Below are 26549 nucleotides of genomic sequence, written 5' to 3' on the forward strand. Positions count from 1 at the left end.
GGAGCTGGTCTTCTATTGTGCCGGGGTCAAACTGCTCTGCACTCGTCATCACGGAGGGTAAAAACTGTGCAGCCTTCAACCTTGGAAATAGTCTTTGTTTGACAGGCCCAAGCTTGGAATACGCCCAACATGCAAAGCTCAAAACAGGATAGACAAAACAAGAATAATAATAACTCTTAGACTGTGAGGGCGGATATGAAAATACAAACCATGAAAGAGGAGAGAAAATCTTCAGCACTCCGGTTATGACTCAGATTGTGCACCTTTAAAAGAAGAAAATATAAGCTGTGAGGTTATAAATGTTCTGATATATGAATATTATGACGATGCATGGGCTGCAGAGGTAGGCAGAGATAGTGCTTCTGTGTTACCGTGTCAAGGGAAAAAGACAAAGCGGGGTTATTGTAAAACAAAAAAAAGGCTATTAGTGTCGTCAGTTACTCCTGCAGGTTTACATCGCTCAGTATTCAAACCCACAGGTCTCCCTTGAACTGCTTTATTGAACAGTAGATTTTCAAACAGAAAACAGTGGAGAACTGAGGTAGCCTAGCAACATTGAAACCACACTGAATGACTGCGTGTGCTCAGGGCGAGGAGAAGGAGCCAGGCAGCTGAAATGACAGCGCGGAGCAACCCCAGAGAGAGTGGGATGTGCTGGCCACCGTGGAAAATACAAATAGGTTGTGTGCTGCTGGAGACATACGCAAAAAGCCACACACACACACCCCGGCTTCTCACACCTGCTGCCAGCTCGCTTTGAAACCAGCGACCCTATATTGTTCTCAAAAACACAGATCTCCAAAATGTAAGAGAGGAAAAGTCCCCTGGTGCACAGAGGAAGAGGTGCAGCCATGTGAATGCCTCCAGGCTGTCGGAGTCCTCAGAGGGCCCGAGCCTGAGTGATCCAGCTGAGCAGATTTATTGGCACGCAGCCGAGAAACGGAGACTCTCTTCTCTGTGGCCGTGCTAATATGGAAATATGTTCATTAGATCAATAAGAATCTCATGAGGGCTGCTGAAAATTCCCAACGTCTTTTTAAAAGTATTAAAAGGAATGAGCTTCTGATGGAAAATACATCACGTCCCTTCTCCGAAGATTAATTACCGCTCACTCGCAGTTTTTCCTGCGTGTATAAATAGGAGAAAGCAATGTGGCTAATTATCTCGATAGGTGGCCGTTTTATTGCACAGCAATCGCGAGGGAGATGTAAGATTATTACTGTAAAAGTACTAAAACACAAGCCAGGTTACAAATGAGCACAAAGACATGGAGCATCAACTTGAGATTGAATGTGGGAATGACACACTTCAACCACTCTTGACAAAATAGGCTCAGTTAGCAGTTACGGGCTAAAAACGCCCCTACTTCTTACATGTTGGAATTTGATTATATTTTCCAGCCTTTACCAAAACTGTGTCCTTTGAGAAAAAATATTAAAAGTAGGAGCAGGAACATTGAAACAGTGAAACCTAGACTGATAGCATTCTTGCTAATGCTAAATGGGACTCCAAAGGTGTGCTATTTAACTGAATACAATGACTTTAAATAAAATGTCTTATATATAACTGAAGTTAAAGAGCAGCTCCAGTCATGTTTTAAGAAATATAAAATGCTCTGCTTGAAATAATAAATTGTGTCTGCAAAATATGTTTAATTACCTTGTAAAAATCCTCCCTAGGCATCTCCTCCTTCTCCCTCATTAAATATTCCTGAATCTGCATAGTCCCGCCCACTATGCAAATGTACAATCACCCCCTCCGTCGTGAAAACAAAACACGTCTCTGCCAGTGGCAACTTGTTGAAGCTTAGCTAGCTTGAAATGTAGTCATTAGTAGTAGTAACGTTAACATTAGTAGTCAGTAGTGAGTTTGCAAAAATGACGATTACTGTTACAGCTGGCTCGCGCATTGCTGAAGTGCTTGTCATACTGAGGTTTGTGGGGTCTTAAACCTGCCAATCTGAAAACGGGTTGTTCAGCCTGTCCTTTGTACACTGCTGTTTAAACAGCAGACATGCCCAGCCATGGAGATGACTGCTTATGTTGTCCCTGATATGTTTTATAGCACATGAAGAATACCACATGGTTGGAGGGGGTCTTTAACTAGATAAGCAAATGATTGATTAATTAAGTTTTGGAGTTTTAAGAAAGTTAAACAAATATTAGTTTGTAGGCATATAAAAAAATACAGCGAAAACTTCAATGTCGATGACAATTTACCAGCAATGCCAATTTAAATTGGTTGTTTACCCATTGTGATATCTATTCATGCTTTAATTGTGGTTCATTTTTTGCTTTTATTTTGTATTTTTAGACTTTATTTTAATTTTTCAAATTTGTTTACAATAGATTAAACAGATTATTTTTTTATTTAAATGAATTTGGACATCAGATTTTTAAAGGGGCTTATTTCATATTTCACTCAGAAGCGACCTGTGGAGTAGCTTAGCATAATTTACAGTTAAAAAAAACTCTTTCTCACACTGGCACTTTGTGACGTCACAAAGTGCAGTGTGTAGAAAATGCTGTGTGAAACCTGGCGTTCACAACAGCCTGCAGACTGCAGCTGCGAAGCTTTTACCTTTTACCTACATATTTGAAACTTCACCCAGGTTAAGTCTGGACATCCAACATTGTAAAAATATATATATATGTCTGTATTAAAATGTGAAACAGCATAATACCCCCTCTTTAATGATTTAGATTTAGATGGCAGGATGGCTTTAAAGAAGGGGAAACACCATGTTTACATGTACCCGGACTATTTTTACACCAGACTGATTCTTCTTAACATTTTTCTAACCATATGTGCTTCCATGAAATTTTAACGTTTTTAGCTCGTGTTCTTAATACATTATGTGCATTATTTTCCTATTCAGATTGAATTATTAATCCAACTGTCATGTTGAAAACAAGCACATCACATTTCCATGCATATTTCTTTTTAGTAAAATGACTAATGGCTGCTCAGTGCGCTCACTTAATGAGTGTTCCTTTTCATGTGCTCATATCAAAGCCGGCCCGCGTCCCTTTAATTGTTTTGATCGGCATTTGGATTTATTTTATTATTTAATTATTTTCATCTTATCTAAGCTGTAATGATTTAACCTACAGAGCGCTGATGGTTCCACTGAAACAAGAGCATAATTATACATTTAAGTGTTCTACTTAATGCGCTCATTTTCAGGCTGTCAAGGTCGTTCGCTGGAGTGCCATTAGCCAGGAGAGCGGCCCTCTTTACCTGGAAACATGGCAGCCACTTAGTTGCCCAGCACTGAAGAGGAGTAGGGTACAGTGTGCTGGTGCAGACAGGCAGACAGACGCAGAATACATTTATATAACACTCAATATGGTAAATAAACCGCCTATGTATTTGTGTTCATAATGTGTTTGTTATGTGACACACCAGCGTTTTAAGGCTAAAGGGTAATGACTCCTGTGTGTCTGAGGAGAGGGTTAAAGTGGTAGAAAAGTAGGGAGGTGGCTGACACTGTGAACCCCTGATGGCCTTTCTGGTGGGTCGCCATGGCAACATCTCGCCCAGTCGTTAATGAGGCACAAGTGAGCTGTTAACAGAATACTGATTTGGGTTTGACATGGGCCCTGATTCATATCTGTCAGGAGGTGTTGATGAAAAACGCACCCTGAGTTAGTTTTATAACCGCTCATAAAAATAAACGTCCTTCCTCTCTGTTTATGCAACGGACACAAAACCAAATGTGGCACTGCTCACTGATTTACAGTCATTATGTGGGTCAATGTGTAAGAGACAAACACATCCAGGGAGCTGTTTCAATAGTTGACCTGTACGTTATTTATTTATATCCCACAATCCACTGTATTGTTATTTTCTATATTGTATCCCTTTCTGTTCCGAGCAAAAACTGCCCTCTTTTTTTGTGAAATCAGCAAAGCCCTGAGTGAGCATGTGCCCTTCACATGTTTCTGTGTGTATGAATTATGTATTGCGGCGCTGGGCACAGCGGGTGGCAGGAAGGTGAGAGGAGCAGCTCTGACTGGCACAGTAATGACAGCGTCTGGGCTCTCTGATTGGTGACCTTACACGAGTGGCAGAGGTCAGCGATGCTCGGGCTGCGTGAGGGGGGCATTCATTCTTCAGCGAGTCCAAATTAAACAGCGGCTTCCAAATTGCTCTCTCTACCTGGCGGCGCGGCGCGGCGCCTCATGCTGTAAATGATTAGCGCATTAACGGCAGAGTGAGGGGACTAACTTGCTGCCCCAGACCCCTTGTTAAAGCAGCGAAAAGCAGAGCTGTGAGGGATAATTCATTGCAGCGGCGGCTAATGAGAGGATGCTACAGTGAGAAGGTGACGGTAATAAGCGCAGACTTTACACCATCTTAACACAGGTTAGGCTTCAGTATGAGGAGCGGGTTGCGAGAGGAGTATTTACAGGTAATCTAAAGCTGAGCTGGCACATGAGGATGTTGTTGTTGCGGCTGTAAATGAATGGAGTGTGTCTGAAGGACTTGTCTAATGACCGAAGCTGACAGGAGATTCCTCTTGAGCTTTGAAAGGTTTCAATAGTGCACGTATAACCAACAACCTTTTTGATACCTCACATTGAGAACTATTGACATATTTCCCCCCATTTGCTTTTAATATAAGCTTCCAAAAAGCCCTAAAATCTATTTAAGATAACATAGTTTCTAGCTGCCTTGTAAGCATTTACAGTTAACTTAAAAAGTGTCTACACCATACGAGCTAGATATGATCCAATAATATTGCTGCATATAAAGATGGATGACGCTTCGTTTGGAGCCAGAGCTGCGCAGTGGGTGGAGCCGCCGTCGCAACTTCCACTAACCAAAACACATATTAAAAAACCCCAGCAAGGATCCTGCAGGTCGGCGTATTTAGCAGCAGAACAGCTTCTTGTGTTGGTCTGAAGCAGACGTTTTAATTTTAGTTACGTTTCCTCTCGTCATTTCTCCTCCTACTCTGCTAAATCGGAACAGAGCGGAGCCGGATTAAATAACTAATTATAAATTAACTTGTCAGAAAAATGAACACTTGTAGGTAAATCAGCATGATAAGAACTAACTATAATGACAGAAACCATGTTTGAAAAACATTTATTTAGCGTGTATTTTGATTTTATAGTTTAACTCATTTCCCATCTGTTAACATGGAGGAGGCGGGCTTTATGACCTATACTGCAGCCAGTCAGCAGGGGGCGATAGAGAGGCTTTGGCTTCACTGTCATGTTGTATATCTTTTTATACAGTCTATGAGGTAAACCATTGCCACATTACAGAAGATTGGGGGATGCACTCTTCAGCTTAGACAGTACTTCTGAGTACTGGTATCGGTATTCTAGCAACTTGGTACTGAGCCTCAGACTCCAACTTCAAAAAACCTAGGTACTAGAACAACTCTTTTAGGTATTAAAATACAGGCTTAAATGACCAAAATTATTATGAATTTATAATTAAGTTAAGTAAATTTTGAGAAAACGTCAACTGGACTGAGGTCATAGCAGCGTGTAACACTCAACACATTTTAGTAAATACATAGTAAAGTATTAAAGTTAAATAAGCAGCCCTAGTTGTAGATACAAGTGTCTTTCTTTGCACGTAAAAGCACATGTGAAAATGTAGTCCCTTTACATGCAGCACATGTTTTATACATTAATATTATGCACCTTGCCTCTGTGCATGAGGGGCAGACATGATGTGGAGTTAACGTCAGCTTTCTAATGTCTACAAACGCACCGAGAAATCTCTGAAGGCAAATAAGCAAATTAATATTGTTTTCTCGGGGAAACCGCAGACGAAGCGAATGCGGGCCGTCATTGTGTTCTGTTTCTCTCTGTGGTTATGTTTGTCCATTTTTCTCTGCAGAGCAGGCCCAGGGTCTCAAACCCAACACACAAGCACACACACAGACACACATCAGTGCACTTTTGGCCCAGATTTTCTCTCCCCTCTCGGTATCTGCGGGGTGTTTAAACACCAGAGTAGAGTTGTCTAAATGATAATTGCTTCTGAAAGGTTGATTTGTGGCTATATCGGAGGGGGTAACTCTCCTCTCGGTGTTGAGCGAGATTAGCCGTGGATCTTCGGGATTTATCGCTCGAGGCGCGCGGATTAATGCCGCGATGAAGTTTAAAACAGAATCAGTGGCGACCGCATCGTTTTAAAGAAATAAGAGGAGCTTATATGAGCTCAGAAGAAGAAAGGGAGGCTAATCAGCCTTTTTGATGCTAATTATTCCTAATGAGGATCAGATTATAAATAATAACTAAACAATGCGAGGACTCTTTGATGACCCAAAAGTATCTTAAATGCCTTCAAATATACATAAGAACAGCTATTTTACTAGTTCCAAGTTCCTTATTCAGTCTTGCAGCAATTTTTAATGCTGTTTTTTTGGGGTCTGTAATTAAATCATAACTCCATCTGCTTTTCTGTGTCAATAGAAATCACACCTTAGTGAATCAGAGAGCAAATGAAATGAGATTGCCTCCCTAATGTGTGCAGTTACAGGCATGTCTGAGTCCTCCCAAGCCCACTATCTCACCCACAATGCAAAGTAAATGTAAGGATAATAGCTTTAGCTGGCTAGATATGCCGCCATTACAGGTTTATCTGTGATGGAAGGTGCTTTTTATGGCATTAGAAGAGGCCAGGCAGGAAGGTGAATCATAACCCAGATATCTGTAAATAAGATTCTCAAGGTTTTAAGCCTTAAAAGGAGCGCTGTTCAATATCTGCTGTCATTAATCTTTAAAAGGAAGTGTGCATTTGTGGCCTCTCTTCTTTTTCCGTGAGGTTGGAAATGGATTTTCTACAAAAGCTGAGATGTAATTTACTCCCTGCTGCCGATGTTAATCTGTTTACGTGCTTTAATTATGCTCATTCATGCTCTTTTATTGGACCGCAAGCACAAACGTGTCTTGTTTTCTTATTCTGCTCATGAAAATTTGAGTCTAATCTTAAAGGTGTGAATCATTTTTGTTTTGCAGGCAAACAGGATTTGTAAGAAAATACATACAGTAACCCAGATAATTTAAGGCGACCGGCTCAGCTGCTTTAAGTGCGAGTGAGCATCGTGTGTATCATGGCTGCCGCTTTAAGCCAAACTGTGATAAATTGGATGAGAAAACGAAGTTGTCATTGAGCCAGGGGGTTCATTTTGCACATTTGGGTTGTGCTGTATTGTCAGTGTCAGGGTCAGACTAACGTATACTCATGTTTATGCACCTTGGTGAGGCCCAATGTGATGTTTTTTAGAGGTGTAAATAACTAGTGTAGCGTGACTGCAGAGAATTTGCCAATACAAAGTGCAAGTAGGTTTTATTAGTGGGAATGATCTGTCGATATGTTTCCTTCTCCTGTGAGTGTGTTGGCTACATCTCAGTGATAACTTAAAGCTAATTGACAGGGCCGTCTCTGCTTCCTAGGGTGCGTGGGGGCTGACAGAGCGAGAATGGAGATTAAAGGAGGAGGTGGACGAAGGAATGAGGTGCTTACGCGTGTGAGGCGATGGGGGGGTTACTGTGTATAAGGAGGCGCGGAGGTGATGCGCAGGGGATCGCTGGTCAACTAGCAGCGAGAGCCGGAGCACTGTCACTTTCTCCGCTTGACATGTCTGCAGCCCCTGACAGCAATCCATTTGAGGGGCCTCCTGGTACTAAGAGAGTGCTAAAACCCAATCAAGCAGGCTGGAAGAAAAAAGGCGAGACGCTCGGGCCCAGCCGGCTTCCACTTGTGCGAGCAATTCACCTGCGAGTGACCCGTTCAGGCTTCTTAAATAAGCCATGCACATCGTGGACACACTCGGGGACCTGTGGACGGCCATGCGTCTGTGAAAACTGCAGAGTGCTTTTTGAAATCAAAGAGGATTCCATGTTTGCCCTCATCAAGGTCAAATGAGAAATGGCATTTATAGAAATGTGGAAAGAAATTCTATATTTGTAGGACACAACTTAATAGATAGATATGCTAGAATAAGTTGTGTTTTCCCTCTGACTCCCATGTTCTTTTCAGTCCTTCTGTAGCTCTGGTTCCATTTAATTGTAAAGCCAGTTCAAGCTGTGAAGTGTTGATGCATTTCCATCATCTGGTTTGGAGCGTAGACTGCATAACACATAGCATCTGGTTTTAAATCAAAGCCAAATCAAAGCTTAAACTTTTTTCTTATCACCAACAAGGGGCAGCTCCAATAGTTCAAAAAATATGGGAGATTGTTCGTAACCAGATTGGAAAAATGACCCTTCTTCTCAGTGCAGCATGATGTTATGTTATGGTCCGTTTTAGAGTAAAATAAAGGATAAAGTAGGGTTTGCTTTAGGTCTTGAATATCTGTGATTGGCAAGGCACTACTATAGTGGCTAGGTCATCCACCCTGATGTCCAAATATGGTCACTTCTGGTTCCAAAAAAAAAAAACAAGATGGCAGCAGCCAAAATGTCAACCCAAGGCTTTAAAATGGGTATTCATAAAGCAAGTGCGGTTGCCATGTCCACTTTTTTAATTAATGGTGTGGCTGTTTGCGTAGTTTGGTCAGAAGTTGGCAGAAGTTCACACTAAGAGACTCATTGACCATTCAAACCACCTGTGGGAGTGAAATGTAGAGGAACTCAGGGATTTGTTTGTATTGGACGAGTTGTAATTGGGTCCATTTGCAATGGAAGCAAATATTGGCAATCTTCTCTGCTTTCCGAAGACAAAGACAATGATTCTAATGCTAGGTCACCTGATCAGACATGTTATTGTGGAATAAATGTTTGCTACAGGGCAGCTGTGGCTCAGTCGGTCGTCTCTCAATTGGAAGGTTGGGGGTTCAATCTCTGACTGTTACAATCAATATGTCGAAATGTCCTTGGACTGAATCCCAAAATTGCTTACAAAGGCATAGCCATCGGGTATGAATATCATAGAGACTGATTGGTGATTGGCACTTAGGTCATAGTGTGAAAGGGTGGATGTGACATGTAGTGTAATAGCAGCATTGAAACTTTCCAAACCCTATTTAATTCATTAGCACTTTTTGACAAAGGCTAAAACTATCTCAAGTGAGAGTTAAAACTCAGAATGTTTTATTGAATTGAACTGTTTACATTCAGCTACTCTTTTGATTTAAAATAACTTGATGGGTAATTGCTTCTGTATTTTACTTGTTTGTTGTCAGAAAAAGCAATATAATTTATTTATTTTTTATTTATTTATCATGTTTGTTGTTGAGAAAAATATAATAGGTTATTATTACAGAACCAATAAAAATATCATAATAGATCCTCAAAATACATCAGATTCTTTTATAATACTAAAAGCACTACTGAAAGCCCAGAGCTACTTTAATCCCCTGTGGAAAGGTCACTGCAGGGCCATCGATCAAGTGTTGTGCACTTGTGACAGGCTTGGCACTGGTGAGTGAAGCACTTTGGCAGATTAAAAGAACAATGCGCTAAATTTATAGCCATTTGTAGCTTTTTCTCCGCAATGATTAACAGAACATTGACAAGCCTGAAAAGATTGATTTGTCTTCTGAGTATTCAGCTTTGCAGACAGAAAGTAGTTGTTGGTCTATGTAGGGCAAAAGATCAGGGCAATTCAGTCACATCTTCAATCAACCATGCAGCAAATGCAGAAAAGATTTCCCTCTCTAACAGGATTACAATGTTTTTACAAAAATCAATACTTAGCGCACTGACTGCACTCGAAGCCACCTCAAAGAAGCCGCTAAAGTTCAACCAAAGATCACAGGAAGTTAGCTGGTGAGAGCGTGATCAAATGGCATCTGTCAGTACTGTGAGCCGCGTTGGACGGCGTCCACTGGCTCCCCGGTTTGCTTTGCTTTTCCAAATGTTTGGTGAGAATGTAATTAGCTCGCACTGGGCAGAAAACGGCCTCATTTGAGATGGGCTCCACTGGCCTTGAGATTTTCTCTTCTGCTTCCCCTGTGTGTTATTGCACACAGAATTAACTCTGACAAAATGGTAATTAATATTTCCCCTCCATTGTTGAAGAGGAGAGGGGACGCCAGGATCCAAAGGAGGGCACTGCCAGAGCGGCCATCTTGCCAGCTTTTTACTTTTGCAGGGATAAAGTGTTTTAACAAAAAGCCGACCAAGTGATCCTTAAATGTTACTGTGCTCAATTTATCCCAAGGAGATGATTTTGTATGACAAAAACTTTATCAAAATATTCACACTGACAGTTCATGTTGTCTTCTTTCGTTGCAGGAAGTGGGGGATGTGGGCAGGAACACCAAAGAACCAGTACACTCAGATGGTGTACGAAAATGGAGAACCATGCTGGCAAGGAGGTTCACGCAGCACTACAGTAAGTACTACATGTGTTTCACACACAAACAAACAGTAGACACACACAAACACACACTCACACACTCGCAGTAATGGGAGCATGTGAGAGCACAAAGAGGCAGACATGAATAAACTAATAGACAGACAGATGAACAAATGGTACGAGCATGCTGACAGACTGTCAAATACACAGATGGATACATGAGGCAGTAAAGGAAGTTCTGCTCTAAATAAAAGATGTGATACGGATCCTGTTTGGATTTTAATTTGTTATGACAATTGTGGAAATTTTAGAGTTTAAAAGTTAAATTCCCCGGTAAATGCTCTCAAAACAAACCACATCTCCTTTGGTTAAACACGTCTCCAGTGCTGAAGAGCACTAAAAATGTCAGTCAACATTACAAAACAACCTACTGTCAACTCTCCCTGTGCTGAATTTACACAAGGTAAAGGTGGGAGGAGGTTTGGATTTGCATTATCTTGGGGACAAAAGAAAATTAGACATTGAGTCAAGGGAGGATTTGTGGTAATTTGATTTGGTTTGGCCTTGTTGTAAGATATCCCCAACTGAGATTTATACTGCTGTAAAATCAAAGCATAATTTAATAGATATAAATATAGCCTTTGACACATCAATATAAATATATTTTGTAAATAAGCAAAAAAGGCTCTTTTCCTACATAGAAAACACTCCTCCCACCAGAGACTGAGAGAAGCTGTACCTTACAAATAAATCTAAGTTAAGTTAACTGTACAAAGAGGCCCTGACTGCTTATTTCCAGCGGGACCGCTAAAGAAAACAGCCAAATGAAGCTCCCGTTTCAGCACATTCATCAGGGACAATTTGGAGCCTGCTCGCCCAGTCTGCTCTCTGCCTGCCTCATTCTGCGCATGTGTGTTTCAACAATGGGGACTTAGTCAGTCAATCAGCAAAAGACGCTCAGTCCTCATGGCCCACTCAGCAGCCTGGCAAAAAGATGTTTTGTTCAAAGCCAAGCGATGGGAGCTGACTCGCTTTTCCCCCCTCTGTCAGTCTTCATTGGTTTTATGGTTAATGTTGCTCCGTTTGCACTCTCCTGCAGCTTCCCCTTCTTCTATCGCTACAGTATTCCCTCCTCTCAGCCACTTTTATGAGATCCACTTACAATTTTGTGCGGGAATTTGCTCAATTAAAAATGTAGCATGTTTAATCATCTTTTTTGCTTTGCCTGGCCCTCTCTTCAAATCAGAGTCCAATAAATGTCGTTCACAAATGTATGTTCTCATGCCATCCAGGGGCTCCCTTTGAAAAGACTAAATTGAATCCCTTTGATACGACCCCCTAACCGTGTGCATTTGGCATAAATGAAGTCTCGTCAGAAGTCGATGCTCATTATATTTGAAATGCTGAACCTCGTCTTTGGGTAATGCTCTCTTTCAGCAGTGAAACACACTTCTGTCTTTATCCTTGAGTAGTGGGACCAGTGATATATTGTTTCAGTGGTGGATATCGAGGTAATCCAAATTCAAGCAGCGTGCAGTGCATCTGAAGAGTCTGTGAAGGAAGGGTGAACTCAACTGTTTCAGTTATTAATTAAATTCAAAGTGCTGGACTGTGACTGTTACATGTGAGCAGTGAGTTGATCTGTGGCTCCAGATCTAAACCAGCCTCTCCCTGTTTAAATCCAGTTTATTACAAATCAGGTTTGACTGTTGTACATTTTGCCATAATTTCTTTACGTAATGAAACAAAAATTGCACACCATGAATTGAGAATGGGGCAGTATTGGTAAATTAAATTCAAATAGGACTAGGAACGGGAACAGTCAGGCAATCATACATGTTTAAAATTCCCCCCCAGGCTTGCCAAAGGTTGAAGAGAAAACCAAAGCAAACTGTAAAAATATCACCCAAACTGTCCGTTTTTAACATCCAGCAACTCAAGTTTTTACTTGGGCATTGGGGAAATAATTGGTGGGCCTTTGGGGTGTGCTCACTTTCAGTTTAGCAAATAAAATCTGTAATCTGTTTCGTTGTTGAAAATCTTTCAGGTCACGTTTACATGCTTCCTCTCTGCTTTCATGTATACTTGTATATGCATTTAACATGTATGTATGTTTTTGTCTTTGTACTTATACACACACACACATACACACACATACATATATATATATATATACATATATGTAGGCTTCATAGACATGTATGTTTCTACATTTGTATATTTACCAATGTATGTTATGTATGTGTGTATATATACATGTATGTGCATGTGTATGTATTCCATACAGAAATTTCAATGTTTGTTTTTATCCAACAATGTTTTTAAGATTTCTTTACTATTACATACACATACGTTTGTATATGTTTGTATATATGCATGCATGTATAACATGCATAAATATGTATATATATTACTGTGCAAAAGTTTTAGGCAGGTATATTTCAAAAATATAAATGATATACATATATATTTTTTTATCAATTTACAAAGTGATAAGTGAGTAAACAAAAGAAAAATCTAAATCAAATCAATATTTGGTGTTACTACCCTTTGCTTTCAAACCAGCATCAATTCTTCCACAAAGTCAGGGATTTTGTAGGATTATAGTCAAGTGTATGATCAGCCAATTATACCGGTGCTAATGATCATTAATTTCACATGTAGGTTGAAACAGTCATTAACTGAAACAGAAACAGCTGTGTAGGAGGCTTAAAACTGGGTGAGGAACAGCCAAACTCTGCTACCTAGGTGAGGTTGTGGAAGACGGTTTCATGTCACAGGTCATACACCATGGCGAGACTTTGCACAGCAACAAGCTTATTTCCCTTCAAAATCGGAAGATGTTCAGCAGTGAACTGGTCAGCTCAGAACTGGTAGATACCAGTGGGACCCTTCTGTCTGGCCAGAAGTGGTCTTTATGGAACAGTTGCAGCCAAAAAGCCATACCTCCGACATGTAAACAAGGCCAAGCGACTCAACTGTGCACGAAAAAATAGGAACTGGGGTGCAGAAATATGGCAGCAGGTGCTCTGGACTGATGAGTCAAAATTGGAAATATTTGGCTGTAGCAGAAGGTAGTTTGTTCGCCAAAGGGCTGGAGAGCGGTACAATAATGAGTGTCTGCAGGCAACAGTGAAGCATGGTGGAGGTTCCTTGCAAGTTTGGGGCTGCTTTTCTGCAAATGGAGTTGGAGATTTGGTCAGGATTAATGGTCTCCTCAATGCTGAGATATACAGGCAGATACTTCATCCATCATGCAATACCATCAGGGAGGCGTATGATTGACCCCAAATTTTTTCTGCAACAGGACAACGACCCCAAACATACAGCCAATGTCTTTAAGAACTATCTTCAACGTAAAGAAGAACAAGAAGTCCTGAAAGTAATGGTATGGCCCCCACAGAGCCCTGATCTCAACATCATCAAGTCTGTCTGGGATTACATGAACAGGCAGAAGATCTGTCTCCAAGATGTTTGGACCAACCTACCAGCCGAGTTCCTTCAAAAACTGTGTCCAAGTGTACCTAAAGAATTGATGCTGTTTTGAAGGCAGAGTGGTCACACCAAATATTGATATGATTTAGATTTCTCTTCTCACTGCATTTTGTTAATTGATGAAAATAAACTATTAACACTTCTATATTTGAAAGCATTCTTAGTTTACAGCATTTTTTCACACCTGCCTAAAACTTTTGCACCTTACTGTACATGTACTGTATATGCATACGTATGTGTATGTATGTATGCATGTATTTATGTACACGTGTATTCATGTATGTGTGTAAATGCTCGTAAGCTCCTATGCTGTGTGACGTATGACATGCTATACTATGACTTATTTTGACTTACTTTATGACATGACATACTATAGTTTGACTTATTATGACATACTATAGTTTGACTTATTTTGAGACATGCTATAGTACGACTTTTTATGACATTTTCTATGACCTATTTTAGATGACTTATTTTATGACTTATTATCGTATGGCATGCAATACTATAACTTATTTTATGACTTATTTTATCACATGCTATTCTACGACTTTTTCTGACATGGTATACTGTGACTTATTTTATGACTTACTATAGTTTGACTTATTTTGACTTACTATAGTATGACTTATTTTATGACATGCTACCACGACTTATTTTATGACATGCTTTACTGCGACTTTTTGTGACATGCTACTATGACTTATTTTATGACAATTTTTGACATGCTGTATGACTTTTTTTTCAATTTTTACGACAGGCTATAGTATGACTTTGAGACAGGCTATACTATGACTTTTTACGACAGGCTATAGTATGACTTTTTTGCGACATGCTATAGCATGACTTTTTACGACAGGCTATAGTATGACTTTTTTTTCATTTTTTGAGACAGGCTATACTATGCCTTTTTTACGACATGCTATAGTATGACTTTTTACGACAGGCTATACTATGACTTTTTACGACAGGCTATAGTGCGACTTTTTACAACAGGCTATAGTATGACTTTTTTTAAAAATTTTGAGACAGGCTATACTATGACTTTTTACGACAGGCTATACTATGACTTTTTTTTCATTTTTTGAGACAGGCTATACTATGACTTTTTACGACAGGTTATACTATGACCTTTTACGGCAGGTTATACTATGACCTTTTACGGCAGGCTATAGTGCGACTTTTTACGACAGGCTATAGTATGACTTTTTTACGACAGGCTATACTATGACTTTTTTTTCATTTTTTGAGACAGGCTATAGTATGACTTTTTACGGCAGGCTATAGTATGACTTTTTACGACAGACTATAGTGCGACTTTTTACGACAGGCTATACTATGACTTTTTTTTCATTTTTTGAGACAGGCTATAGCATGACTTTTTACGACAGGCTATACTATGACTTTTTTACGACATGCTATAGCATGACTTTTTTGCGACAGGCTACACTATGACTTTTTTACGACAGGCTATACTATGACTTTTTTACGTGAGGCTATACTATGACTTTTTACAACAGGCTATACTATGACTTTTTACGACAGGCTATACTATGACTTTTTTACGGCAGGCTATAGTATGACTTTTTACAACAGGCTATAGTGCGACTTTTTACGACAGGCTATACTATGACTTTTTACGACAGGCTATACTATGACTTTTTTTTCATTTTTTGAGACAGGCTAAACTATGACTTTTTACGACAGGCTATACTATGACTTTTTTACGACATGCTATAGCATGACTTTTTACAACAGGCTATAGTATGACTTTTTTTTCATTTTTTGAGACGGGCTATACTATGACTTTTTACGACAGGCTATACTATGACTTTTTTACGACATGCTATAGCATGACTTTTTACGACAGGTTATACTATGACCTTTTACGGCAGGCTATAGTGCGACTTTTTACGACAGGCTATAGTATGACTTTTTACGACAGGCTATACTATGACTTTTTTACGACAGGCTATACTATGACTTTTTTTTCATTTTTTGAGACAGGCTATAGCATGACTTTTTACGACAGGCTATACTATGACTTTTTTACGACATGCTATAGCATGACTTTTTTGCGACAGGCTATAGTATGACTTTTTTACGACAGGCTATAGTGCGACTTTTTACGACAGGCTATAGTATGACTTTTTTTTCATTTTTTGATACAGGCTATAGTATGACTTTTTTACGACAGGCTATAGTATGACTTTTTACAACAGGCTATACTATGACTTTTTACAACAGGCTATAGTATGACTTTTTACAACAGGCTATAGTGCGACTTTTTACGACAGGCTATACTATGACTTTTTACGACAGGCTATACTATGACTTTTTTTTCATTTTTTGAGACAGGCTAAACTATGACTTTTTACGACAGGCTATACTATGACTTTTTTACGACATGCTATAGCATGACTTTTTACGACAGGTTATACTATGACCTTTTACGGCAGGCTATAGTGCGACTTTTTACGACAGGCTATAGTCTGACTTTTTTTTCATTTTTTGAGACAGGCTATACTATGACTTTTTACGACAGGCTATACTATGACTTTTTTACGACATGCTATAGCATGACTTTTTTGCGACAGGCTATACTATGACTTTTTACGACAGGCTATACTATGACTTTTTTACGACATGCTATAGCATGACTTTTTTGCGACAGGCTATACTATGACTTTTTACGACAGGCTATACTATGACTTTTTACGACAGGCTATAGCATGACTTTTTACAACAGGCTATAGTATGACTTTTTACGACAGGCTATACTATGACTTTTTACGACAGGCTATAGCATGACTTTTTTACGGCAGGCTATAGTATGACTTTTTACGACAGGCTATAGTATGACTTTTTTTTCATTTTTTGAGACAGGCTATACTATGCCTTTTTTACGACATGCTATAGTATGACTTTTTACGACAGGCTATACTATGACTTTTTACGACAGGCTATACTATGACTTTTTTACGACATGCTATAGCATGACTTTTTACGACAGGTTATACTATGACCTTTTACGGCAGGCTATAGTGCGACTTTTTACGACAGGCTATAGTATGACTTTTTACGACAGGCTATACTATGACTTTTTTACGACAGGCTATAGTATGACTTTTTACGACAGGCTATACTATGACTTTTTACGACAGGCTATACTATGACTTTTTTACGACATGCTATAGCATGACTTTTTACGACAGGTTATACTATGACCTTTTACGGCAGGCTATAGTGCGACTTTTTACGACAGGCTATAGTATGACTTTTTACGACAGGCTATACTATGACTTTTTTACGACAGGCTATACTATGACTGTTTTTTCATTTTTTGAGACAGGCTATACTATGACTTTTTACAACAGGCTATAGTATGACTTTTTTACGACAGGCTATAGTGCGACTTTTTACGACAGGCTATAGTATGACTTTTTTTTCATTTTTTGATACAGGCTATAGTATGACTTTTTTACGACAGGCTATACTATGACTTTTTTACGACATGCTATAGCATGACTTTTTTGCGACAGGCTATACTATGACTTTTACGACAGGCTATACTATGACTTTTTTACGGCAGGCTATAGTATGACTTTTTTTTCATTTTTTGAGACAGGCTATAGTATGACTTTTTACGACAGGCTATAGTATGACTTTTTACGACAGGCTATACTATGACTTTTTACGACACGCTATAGTATGACTTTTTACGACAGGCTATACTATCACTTTTTACGACAGGCTATACTATCACTTTTTACGACAGGCTATAGTCTGACTTTTTTTTCATTTTTTGAGACAGGCTATACTATGACTTTTTACGACAGGCTATACTATGACTTTTTTACGACATGCTATAGCATGACTTTTTTGCGACAGGCTATACTATGACTTTTTACGACAGGCTATACTATGACTTTTTTACGACATGCTATAGCATGACTTTTTTGCGACAGGCTATACTATGACTTTTTACGACATGCTATAGCATGACTTTTTACGACAGGCTATAGTATGACTTTTTTTTCATTTTTTGAGACAGGCTATACTATGACTTTTTACGACAGGCTATACTATGACTTTTTTACGACATGCTATAGCATGACTTTTTACAACAGGCTATAGTATGACTTTTTTTTCATTTTTTGATACGGGCTATACTATGACATTTTACGACATGCTATACTATGACTTTTTTTCGACATTTTACGACAGCCTATAGTATGACTTTTTACGACAGGCTATACTATGACTTTTTTTGACATTTTACGACAGGCTATACTATGACTTTTTTTTCATTTTTTGAGACAGGCTATACTATGACTTTTTACAACAGGCTATAGTATGACTTTTTTACGACAGGCTATAGTGCGACTTTTTACGACAGGCTATAGTATGACTTTTTTTTCATTTTTTGATACAGGCTATAGTATGACTTTTTTACGACAGGCTATACTATGACTTTTTTACGACATGCTATAGCATGACTTTTTTGCGACAGGCTATACTATGACTTTTTACGACAGGCTATACTATGACTTTTTTACGGCAGGCTATAGTATGACTTTTTTTTCATTTTTTGAGACAGGCTATAGTATGACTTTTTACGACAGGCTATAGTATGACTTTTTACGACAGGCTATACTATGACTTTTTACGACACGCTATAGTATGACTTTTTACGACAGGCTATACTATCACTTTTTACGACAGGCTATACTATCACTTTTTACGACAGGCTATAGTCTGACTTTTTTTTCATTTTTTGAGACAGGCTATACTATGACTTTTTACGACAGGCTATACTATGACTTTTTTACGACATGCTATAGCATGACTTTTTTGCGACAGGCTATACTATGACTTTTTACGACATGCTATAGCATGACTTTTTACGACAGGCTATAGTATGACTTTTTTTTCATTTTTTGAGACAGGCTATAGTATGACTTTTTACGACAGGCTATAGTCTGACTTTTTTTTCATTTTTTGAGACAGGCTATACTATGACTTTTTACGACATGCTATAGCATGACTTTTTTGCGACAGGCTATACTATGACTTTTTTACGACAGGCTATACTATGACTTTTTTACGACATGCTATAGCATGACTTTTTTGCGACAGGCTATACTATGACTTTTTACGACAGGCTATACTATGACTTTTTACGACAGGCTATAGCATGACTTTTTACAACAGACTATACTATGACTTTTTACGACAGGCTATACTATGACTTTTTTACGACATGCTATAGCATGACTTTTTTGCGACAGGCTATACTATGACTTTTTACGACAGGCTATACTATGACTTTTTTACGACATGCTATAGCATGACTTTTTTGCGACAGGCTACACTATGACTTTTTTACGACAGGCTATACTATGACTTTTTTACGTGAGGCTATACTATGACTTTTTACAACAGGCTATACTATGACTTTTTACGACAGGCTATACTATGACTTTTTTACGGCAGGCTATAGTATGACTTTTTACAACAGGCTATAGTGCGACTTTTTACGACAGGCTATACTATGACTTTTTACGACAGGCTATACTATGACTTTTTTTTCATTTTTTGAGACAGGCTAAACTATGACTTTTTACGACAGGCCATACTATGACTTTTTTACGACATGCTATAGCATGACTTTTTACAACAGGCTATAGTATGACTTTTTTTTCATTTTTTGAGACGGGCTATACTATGACTTTTTACGACAGGCTATACTATGACTTTTTTACGACATGCTATAGCATGACTTTTTACGACAGGTTATACTATGACCTTTTACGGCAGGCTATAGTGCGACTTTTTACGACAGGCTATAGTATGACTTTTTACGACAGGCTATACTATGACTTTTTTACGACAGGCTATACTATGACTTTTTTTTCATTTTTTGAGACAGGCTATAGCATGACTTTTTACGACAGGCTATACTATGACTTTTTTACGACATGCTATAGCATGACTTTTTTGCGACAGGCTATAGTATGACTTTTTTACGACAGGCTATAGTGCGACTTTTTACGACAGGCTATAGTATGACTTTTTTTTCATTTTTTGATACAGGCTATAGTATGACTTTTTTACGACAGGCTATAGTATGACTTTTTACAACAGGCTATACTATGACTTTTTACAACAGGCTATAGTATGACTTTTTACAACAGGCTATAGTGCGACTTTTTACGACAGGCTATACTATGACTTTTTACGACAGGCTATACTATGACTTTTTTTTCATTTTTTGAGACAGGCTAAACTATGACTTTTTACGACAGGCTATACTATGACTTTTTTACGACATGCTATAGCATGACTTTTTACGACAGGTTATACTATGACCTTTTACGGCAGGCTATAGTGCGACTTTTTACGACAGGCTATAGTCTGACTTTTTTTTCATTTTTTGAGACAGGCTATACTATGACTTTTTACGACAGGCTATACTATGACTTTTTTACGACATGCTATAGCATGACTTTTTTGCGACAGGCTATACTATGACTTTTTACGACAGGCTATACTATGACTTTTTTACGACATGCTATAGCATGACTTTTTTGCGACAGGCTATACTATGACTTTTTACGACAGGCTATACTATGACTTTTTACGACAGGCTATAGCATGACTTTTTACAACAGGCTATAGTATGACTTTTTACGACAGGCTATACTATGACTTTTTACGACAGGCTATAGCATGACTTTTTTACGGCAGGCTATAGTATGACTTTTTACGACAGGCTATAGTATGACTTTTTTTTCATTTTTTGAGACAGGCTATACTATGCCTTTTTTACGACATGCTATAGTATGACTTTTTACGACAGGCTATACTATGACTTTTTACGACAGGCTATACTATGACTTTTTTACGACATGCTATAGCATGACTTTTTACGACAGGTTATACTATGACCTTTTACGGCAGGCTATAGTGCGACTTTTTACGACAGGCTATAGTATGACTTTTTACGACAGGCTATACTATGACTTTTTTACGACAGGCTATAGTATGACTTTTTACGACAGGCTATACTATGACTTTTTACGACAGGCTATACTATGACTTTTTTACGACATGCTATAGCATGACTTTTTACGACAGGTTATACTATGACCTTTTACGGCAGGCTATAGTGCGACTTTTTACGACAGGCTATAGTATGACTTTTTACGACAGGCTATACTATGACTTTTTTACGACAGGCTATACTATGACTGTTTTTTCATTTTTTGAGACAGGCTATACTATGACTTTTTACAACAGGCTATAGTATGACTTTTTTACGACAGGCTATAGTGCGACTTTTTACGACAGGCTATAGTATGACTTTTTTTTCATTTTTTGATACAGGCTATAGTATGACTTTTTTACGACAGGCTATACTATGACTTTTTTACGACATGCTATAGCATGACTTTTTTGCGACAGGCTATACTATGACTTTTACGACAGGCTATACTATGACTTTTTTACGGCAGGCTATAGTATGACTTTTTTTTCATTTTTTGAGACAGGCTATAGTATGACTTTTTACGACAGGCTATAGTATGACTTTTTACGACAGGCTATACTATGACTTTTTACGACACGCTATAGTATGACTTTTTACGACAGGCTATACTATCACTTTTTACGACAGGCTATACTATCACTTTTTACGACAGGCTATAGTCTGACTTTTTTTTCATTTTTTGAGACAGGCTATACTATGACTTTTTACGACAGGCTATACTATGACTTTTTTACGACATGCTATAGCATGACTTTTTTGCGACAGGCTATACTATGACTTTTTACGACAGGCTATACTATGACTTTTTTACGACATGCTATAGCATGACTTTTTTGCGACAGGCTATACTATGACTTTTTACGACATGCTATAGCATGACTTTTTACGACAGGCTATAGTATGACTTTTTTTTCATTTTTTGAGACAGGCTATAGTATGACTTTTTACGACAGGCTATAGTCTGACTTTTTTTTCATTTTTTGAGACAGGCTATACTATGACTTTTTACGACAGGCTATACTATGACTTTTTTACGACATGCTATAGCATGACTTTTTACAACAGGCTATAGTATGACTTTTTTTTCATTTTTTGATACGGGCTATACTATGACATTTTACGACATGCTATACTATGACTTTTTTTCGACATTTTACGACAGCCTATAGTATGACTTTTTACGACAGGCTATACTATGACTTTTTTTGACATTTTACGACAGGCTATACTATGACTTTTTTTTCATTTTTTGAGACAGGCTATACTATGACTTTTTACAACAGGCTATAGTATGACTTTTTTACGACAGGCTATAGTGCGACTTTTTACGACAGGCTATAGTATGACTTTTTTTTCATTTTTTGATACAGGCTATAGTATGACTTTTTTACGACAGGCTATACTATGACTTTTTTACGACATGCTATAGCATGACTTTTTTGCGACAGGCTATACTATGACTTTTTACGACAGGCTATACTATGACTTTTTTACGGCAGGCTATAGTATGACTTTTTTTTCATTTTTTGAGACAGGCTATAGTATGACTTTTTACGACAGGCTATAGTATGACTTTTTACGACAGGCTATACTATGACTTTTTACGACACGCTATAGTATGACTTTTTACGACAGGCTATACTATCACTTTTTACGACAGGCTATACTATCACTTTTTACGACAGGCTATAGTCTGACTTTTTTTTCATTTTTTGAGACAGGCTATACTATGACTTTTTACGACAGGCTATACTATGACTTTTTTACGACATGCTATAGCATGACTTTTTTGCGACAGGCTATACTATGACTTTTTACGACATGCTATAGCATGACTTTTTACGACAGGCTATAGTATGACTTTTTTTTCATTTTTTGAGACAGGCTATAGTATGACTTTTTACGACAGGCTATAGTCTGACTTTTTTTTCATTTTTTGAGACAGGCTATACTATGACTTTTTACGACATGCTATAGCATGACTTTTTTGCGACAGGCTATACTATGACTTTTTTACGACAGGCTATACTATGACTTTTTTACGACATGCTATAGCATGACTTTTTTGCGACAGGCTATACTATGACTTTTTACGACAGGCTATACTATGACTTTTTACGACAGGCTATAGCATGACTTTTTTTTCATTTTTTGAGACAGGCTAAACTATGACTTTTTACGACAGGCTATACTATGACTTTTTTACGACATGCTATAGCATGACTTTTTACAACAGGCTATAGTATGACTTTTTTTTCATTTTTTGAGACGGGCTATACTATGACTTTTTACGACAGGCTATACTATGACTTTTTTACGACATGCTATAGCATGACTTTTTACGACAGGTTATACTATGACCTTTTACGGCAGGCTATAGTGCGACTTTTTACGACAGGCTATAGCATGACTTTTTTACGGCAGGCTATAGTATGACTTTTTACGACAGGCTATAGTATGACTTTTTTTTCATTTTTTGAGACAGGCTATACTATGCCTTTTTTACGACATGCTATAGTATGACTTTTTACGACAGGCTATACTATGACTTTTTACGACAGGCTATACTATGACTTTTTTACGACATGCTATAGCATGACTTTTTACGACAGGTTATACTATGACCTTTTACGGCAGGCTATAGTGCGACTTTTTACGACAGGCTATAGTATGACTTTTTACGACAGGCTATACTATGACTTTTTTACGACAGGCTATACTATGACTTTTTTTTCATTTTTTGAGACAGGCTATACTATGACTTTTTACAACAGGCTATAGTATGACTTTTTTACGACAGGCTATAGTGCGACTTTTTACGACAGGCTATAGTATGACTTTTTTTTCATTTTTTGATACAGGCTATAGTATGACTTTTTTACGACAGGCTATACTATGACTTTTTTACGACATGCTATAGCATGACTTTTTACGACAGGCTATACTATGACTTTTTTACGGCAGGCTATAGTATGACTTTTTTTTCATTTTTTGAGACAGGCTATACTATGACTTTTTACGACAGGCTATACTATGACTTTTTTACGACATGCTATAGCATGACTTTTTTGCGACAGGCTATACTATGACTTTTTACGACAGGCTATACTATGACTTTTTTACGACATGCTATAGCATGACTTTTTTGCGACAGGCTATACTATGACTTTTTACGACAGGCTATACTATGACTTTTTTACGACATGCTATAGCATGACTTTTTTGCGACAGGCTATACTATGACTTTTTACGACAGGCTATACTATGACTTTTTACGACAGGCTATAGCATGACTTTTTTACGGCAGGCTATAGTATGACTTTTTACGACAGGCTATACTATGACTTTTTTTTCATTTTTTGAGACAGGCTATACTATGACTTTTTTACGACATGCTATAGCATGAGTTTTTACGACAGGCTATAGTCTGACTTTTTTTTCATTTTTTGAGACAGGCTATACTATGACTTTTTACGACAGGCTATAGTGCGACTTTTTACGACAGGCTATACTATGACTTTTTTTTCGTTTTTTGAGACAGGCTAAACTATGACTTTTTTACGACATGCTATAGCATGACTTTTTACAACAGGCTATAGTGCGACTTTTTACGACAGGCTATACTATGACTTTTTTACGGCAGGCTATAGTATGACTTTTTACAACAGGCTATAGTGCGACTTTTTACGACAGGCTATACTATGACTTTTTTTTCATTTTTTGAGACAGGCTAAACTATGACTTTTTACGACAGGCTATACTATGACTTTTTTACGACATGCTATAGCATGACTTTTTACAACAGGCTATAGTATGACTTTTTTTTCATTTTTTGAGACGGGCTATACTATGACTTTTTACGACAGGCTATACTATGACTTTTTTACGACATGCTATAGCATGACTTTTTACGACAGGTTATACTATGACCTTTTACGGCAGGCTATAGTGCGACTTTTTACGACAGGCTATATTATGACTTTTTACGACATGCTATAGCATGACTTTTTACGACAGGCTATAGTATGACTTTTTTTTCATTTTTTGAGACAGGCTATACTATGACTTTTTACGACAGGCTATACTATGACTTTTTTACGACATGCTATAGCATGACTTTTTACAACAGGCTATAGTATGAATTTTTACGACAGGCTATACTATGACTTTTTACGACAGGCTATAGTATGACTTTTTTTTCATTTTTTGAGACAGGCTATATTATGACTTCTTTTTACAACAGGCTATAGCATGACTTTTTACGACTATGACTTTTTTTTACCATTTACGACAGACTATCATATTTATTTTTTTTACTTTTTACAACAGGCTATACTATGACTTTTTTTCACTTTTTAATATGACAAATTGGGTGAGACCTTTTTCCTTTCTCACCACTTTCCCCTTACCTTTGCTTTTGTAACTCTGCAGCACTGCAGTTTGTTTGTGTAAGCATTACGTTACAGGTCACATCAACTTCCCTCAAAGCAAACACACAGTCATGAGTTAGTTCAGTCACTTTTATTAAGTTACAGGTTTACATTAAACTGATTGTTTTCCTTGTCCTTGTGGTACTGCTGATAGAAAGGGGGCTGGCCTAGCATTTCCTGGTTTGTCCATGTGTTTTTGTTTAAGTTTTGTCTGTGCACTTGTTTTTTTTTTAGGTTTGATATGTTACACATATAATTGAATGCTCTGTAAATAAATATGGACCTCTGTGAAACAAAAAGTCTCCTGAGTTTGCCTGCCTACCACCTTCCTTGACACTTGAGCTAAACTACTACATATACTATGACTTTTTATGGCTTCTTACGACTATGACTTTCGTGTTGCATGTCGTAAAAAGCCATTAAAAGTCATACCATAGCATGTCGTAAAATGTCAAAAAAAAGTCATAGTATAGGCTGTCGTAAAAATTAAAAAAAAGTCATGGTATAGGCTGTCGTAAAAAGTCATACTATAGCATGTCGTAAAATGTCAAAAAAAGTCATAGTATAGCCTGTCGTAACAATTAAAAAAAAGTCATACTATAGCCTGTCGTAACAATTAAAAAAAAGTCATACTATAGCATGTCGTAAAATCTCAAAAAAAGTCATACTATAGCATGTCGTAAAAAATTTTTAAAAAGTCATGCTATAGCCTGTGGTAAAATGTCAAAAAAAGTCATAGTATAGCCTGTCGTAAAAAGTCATACTATAGGCTGTCGTAAAATGTCGAAAAAAAGTCATACTATAGCCTGTCGTAAAAAGTCAAAAAAAGTCATACTATAGCCTGTCGTAAAAATTTTAAAAAAGTCATACTATAGCCTGTCGTAAAAAGTCAAAAAAAGTCATAGTATAGAATGTCGCAAAAAGTCATAGTATAGCCTGTCGTAAAAACTCATAGTATAGGCTGTCGTAAAAAGTCAAAAAAAGTCATAGTATAGCATGTCGTAAAATGTCAAAAAAAAGTCATAGTATAGCCTGTTGTAAAAAGTCATACTATAGCATGTCGTAAAAAGTCATGCTATAGCATGTTGTAAAAATTAAAAAAAAGTCATACTATAGCATGTCGTAAAAAGTCATAGTATAGCATGTCGTTAAAAAGTCATAGTATAGGCTGTTGTAAAAAGTAAAAAAAAAGTCATAGTATAGTATGTCGCAAAAAGTCATACTTTTGCCTGTCGTAAAAATTTTAAAAAAGTCATACTATAGCCTGTCTATAGTATGTCGCAAAAAGTCATACTATAGCC

The 26549-nt window shown here is 37.7% G+C and overlaps 1 protein-coding gene across 1 annotated transcript in view; it reads left to right on the top strand.

Moving 5' to 3' along the window:
- Positions 1-26549, top strand: part of LOC138600834 (glucosidase 2 subunit beta-like) — a 165808-nt gene that overhangs the window by 131746 nt on the left and 7513 nt on the right. Inside the window, exon 14 of the mRNA XM_069672353.1 lies at positions 10209-10308. Coding sequence (XP_069528454.1) covers positions 10209-10308 — 100 coding nt within the window. The remainder of the gene's footprint in view (positions 1-10208; positions 10309-26549) is intronic.

This window comes from Semicossyphus pulcher, unplaced genomic scaffold, assembly GCF_022749685.1.
Source record: "Semicossyphus pulcher isolate SPU_LCO1_2020_fin unplaced genomic scaffold, fSemPul1.0.p SCAF_21, whole genome shotgun sequence".
NCBI lineage: Eukaryota > Metazoa > Chordata > Actinopteri > Labriformes > Labridae > Semicossyphus > Semicossyphus pulcher.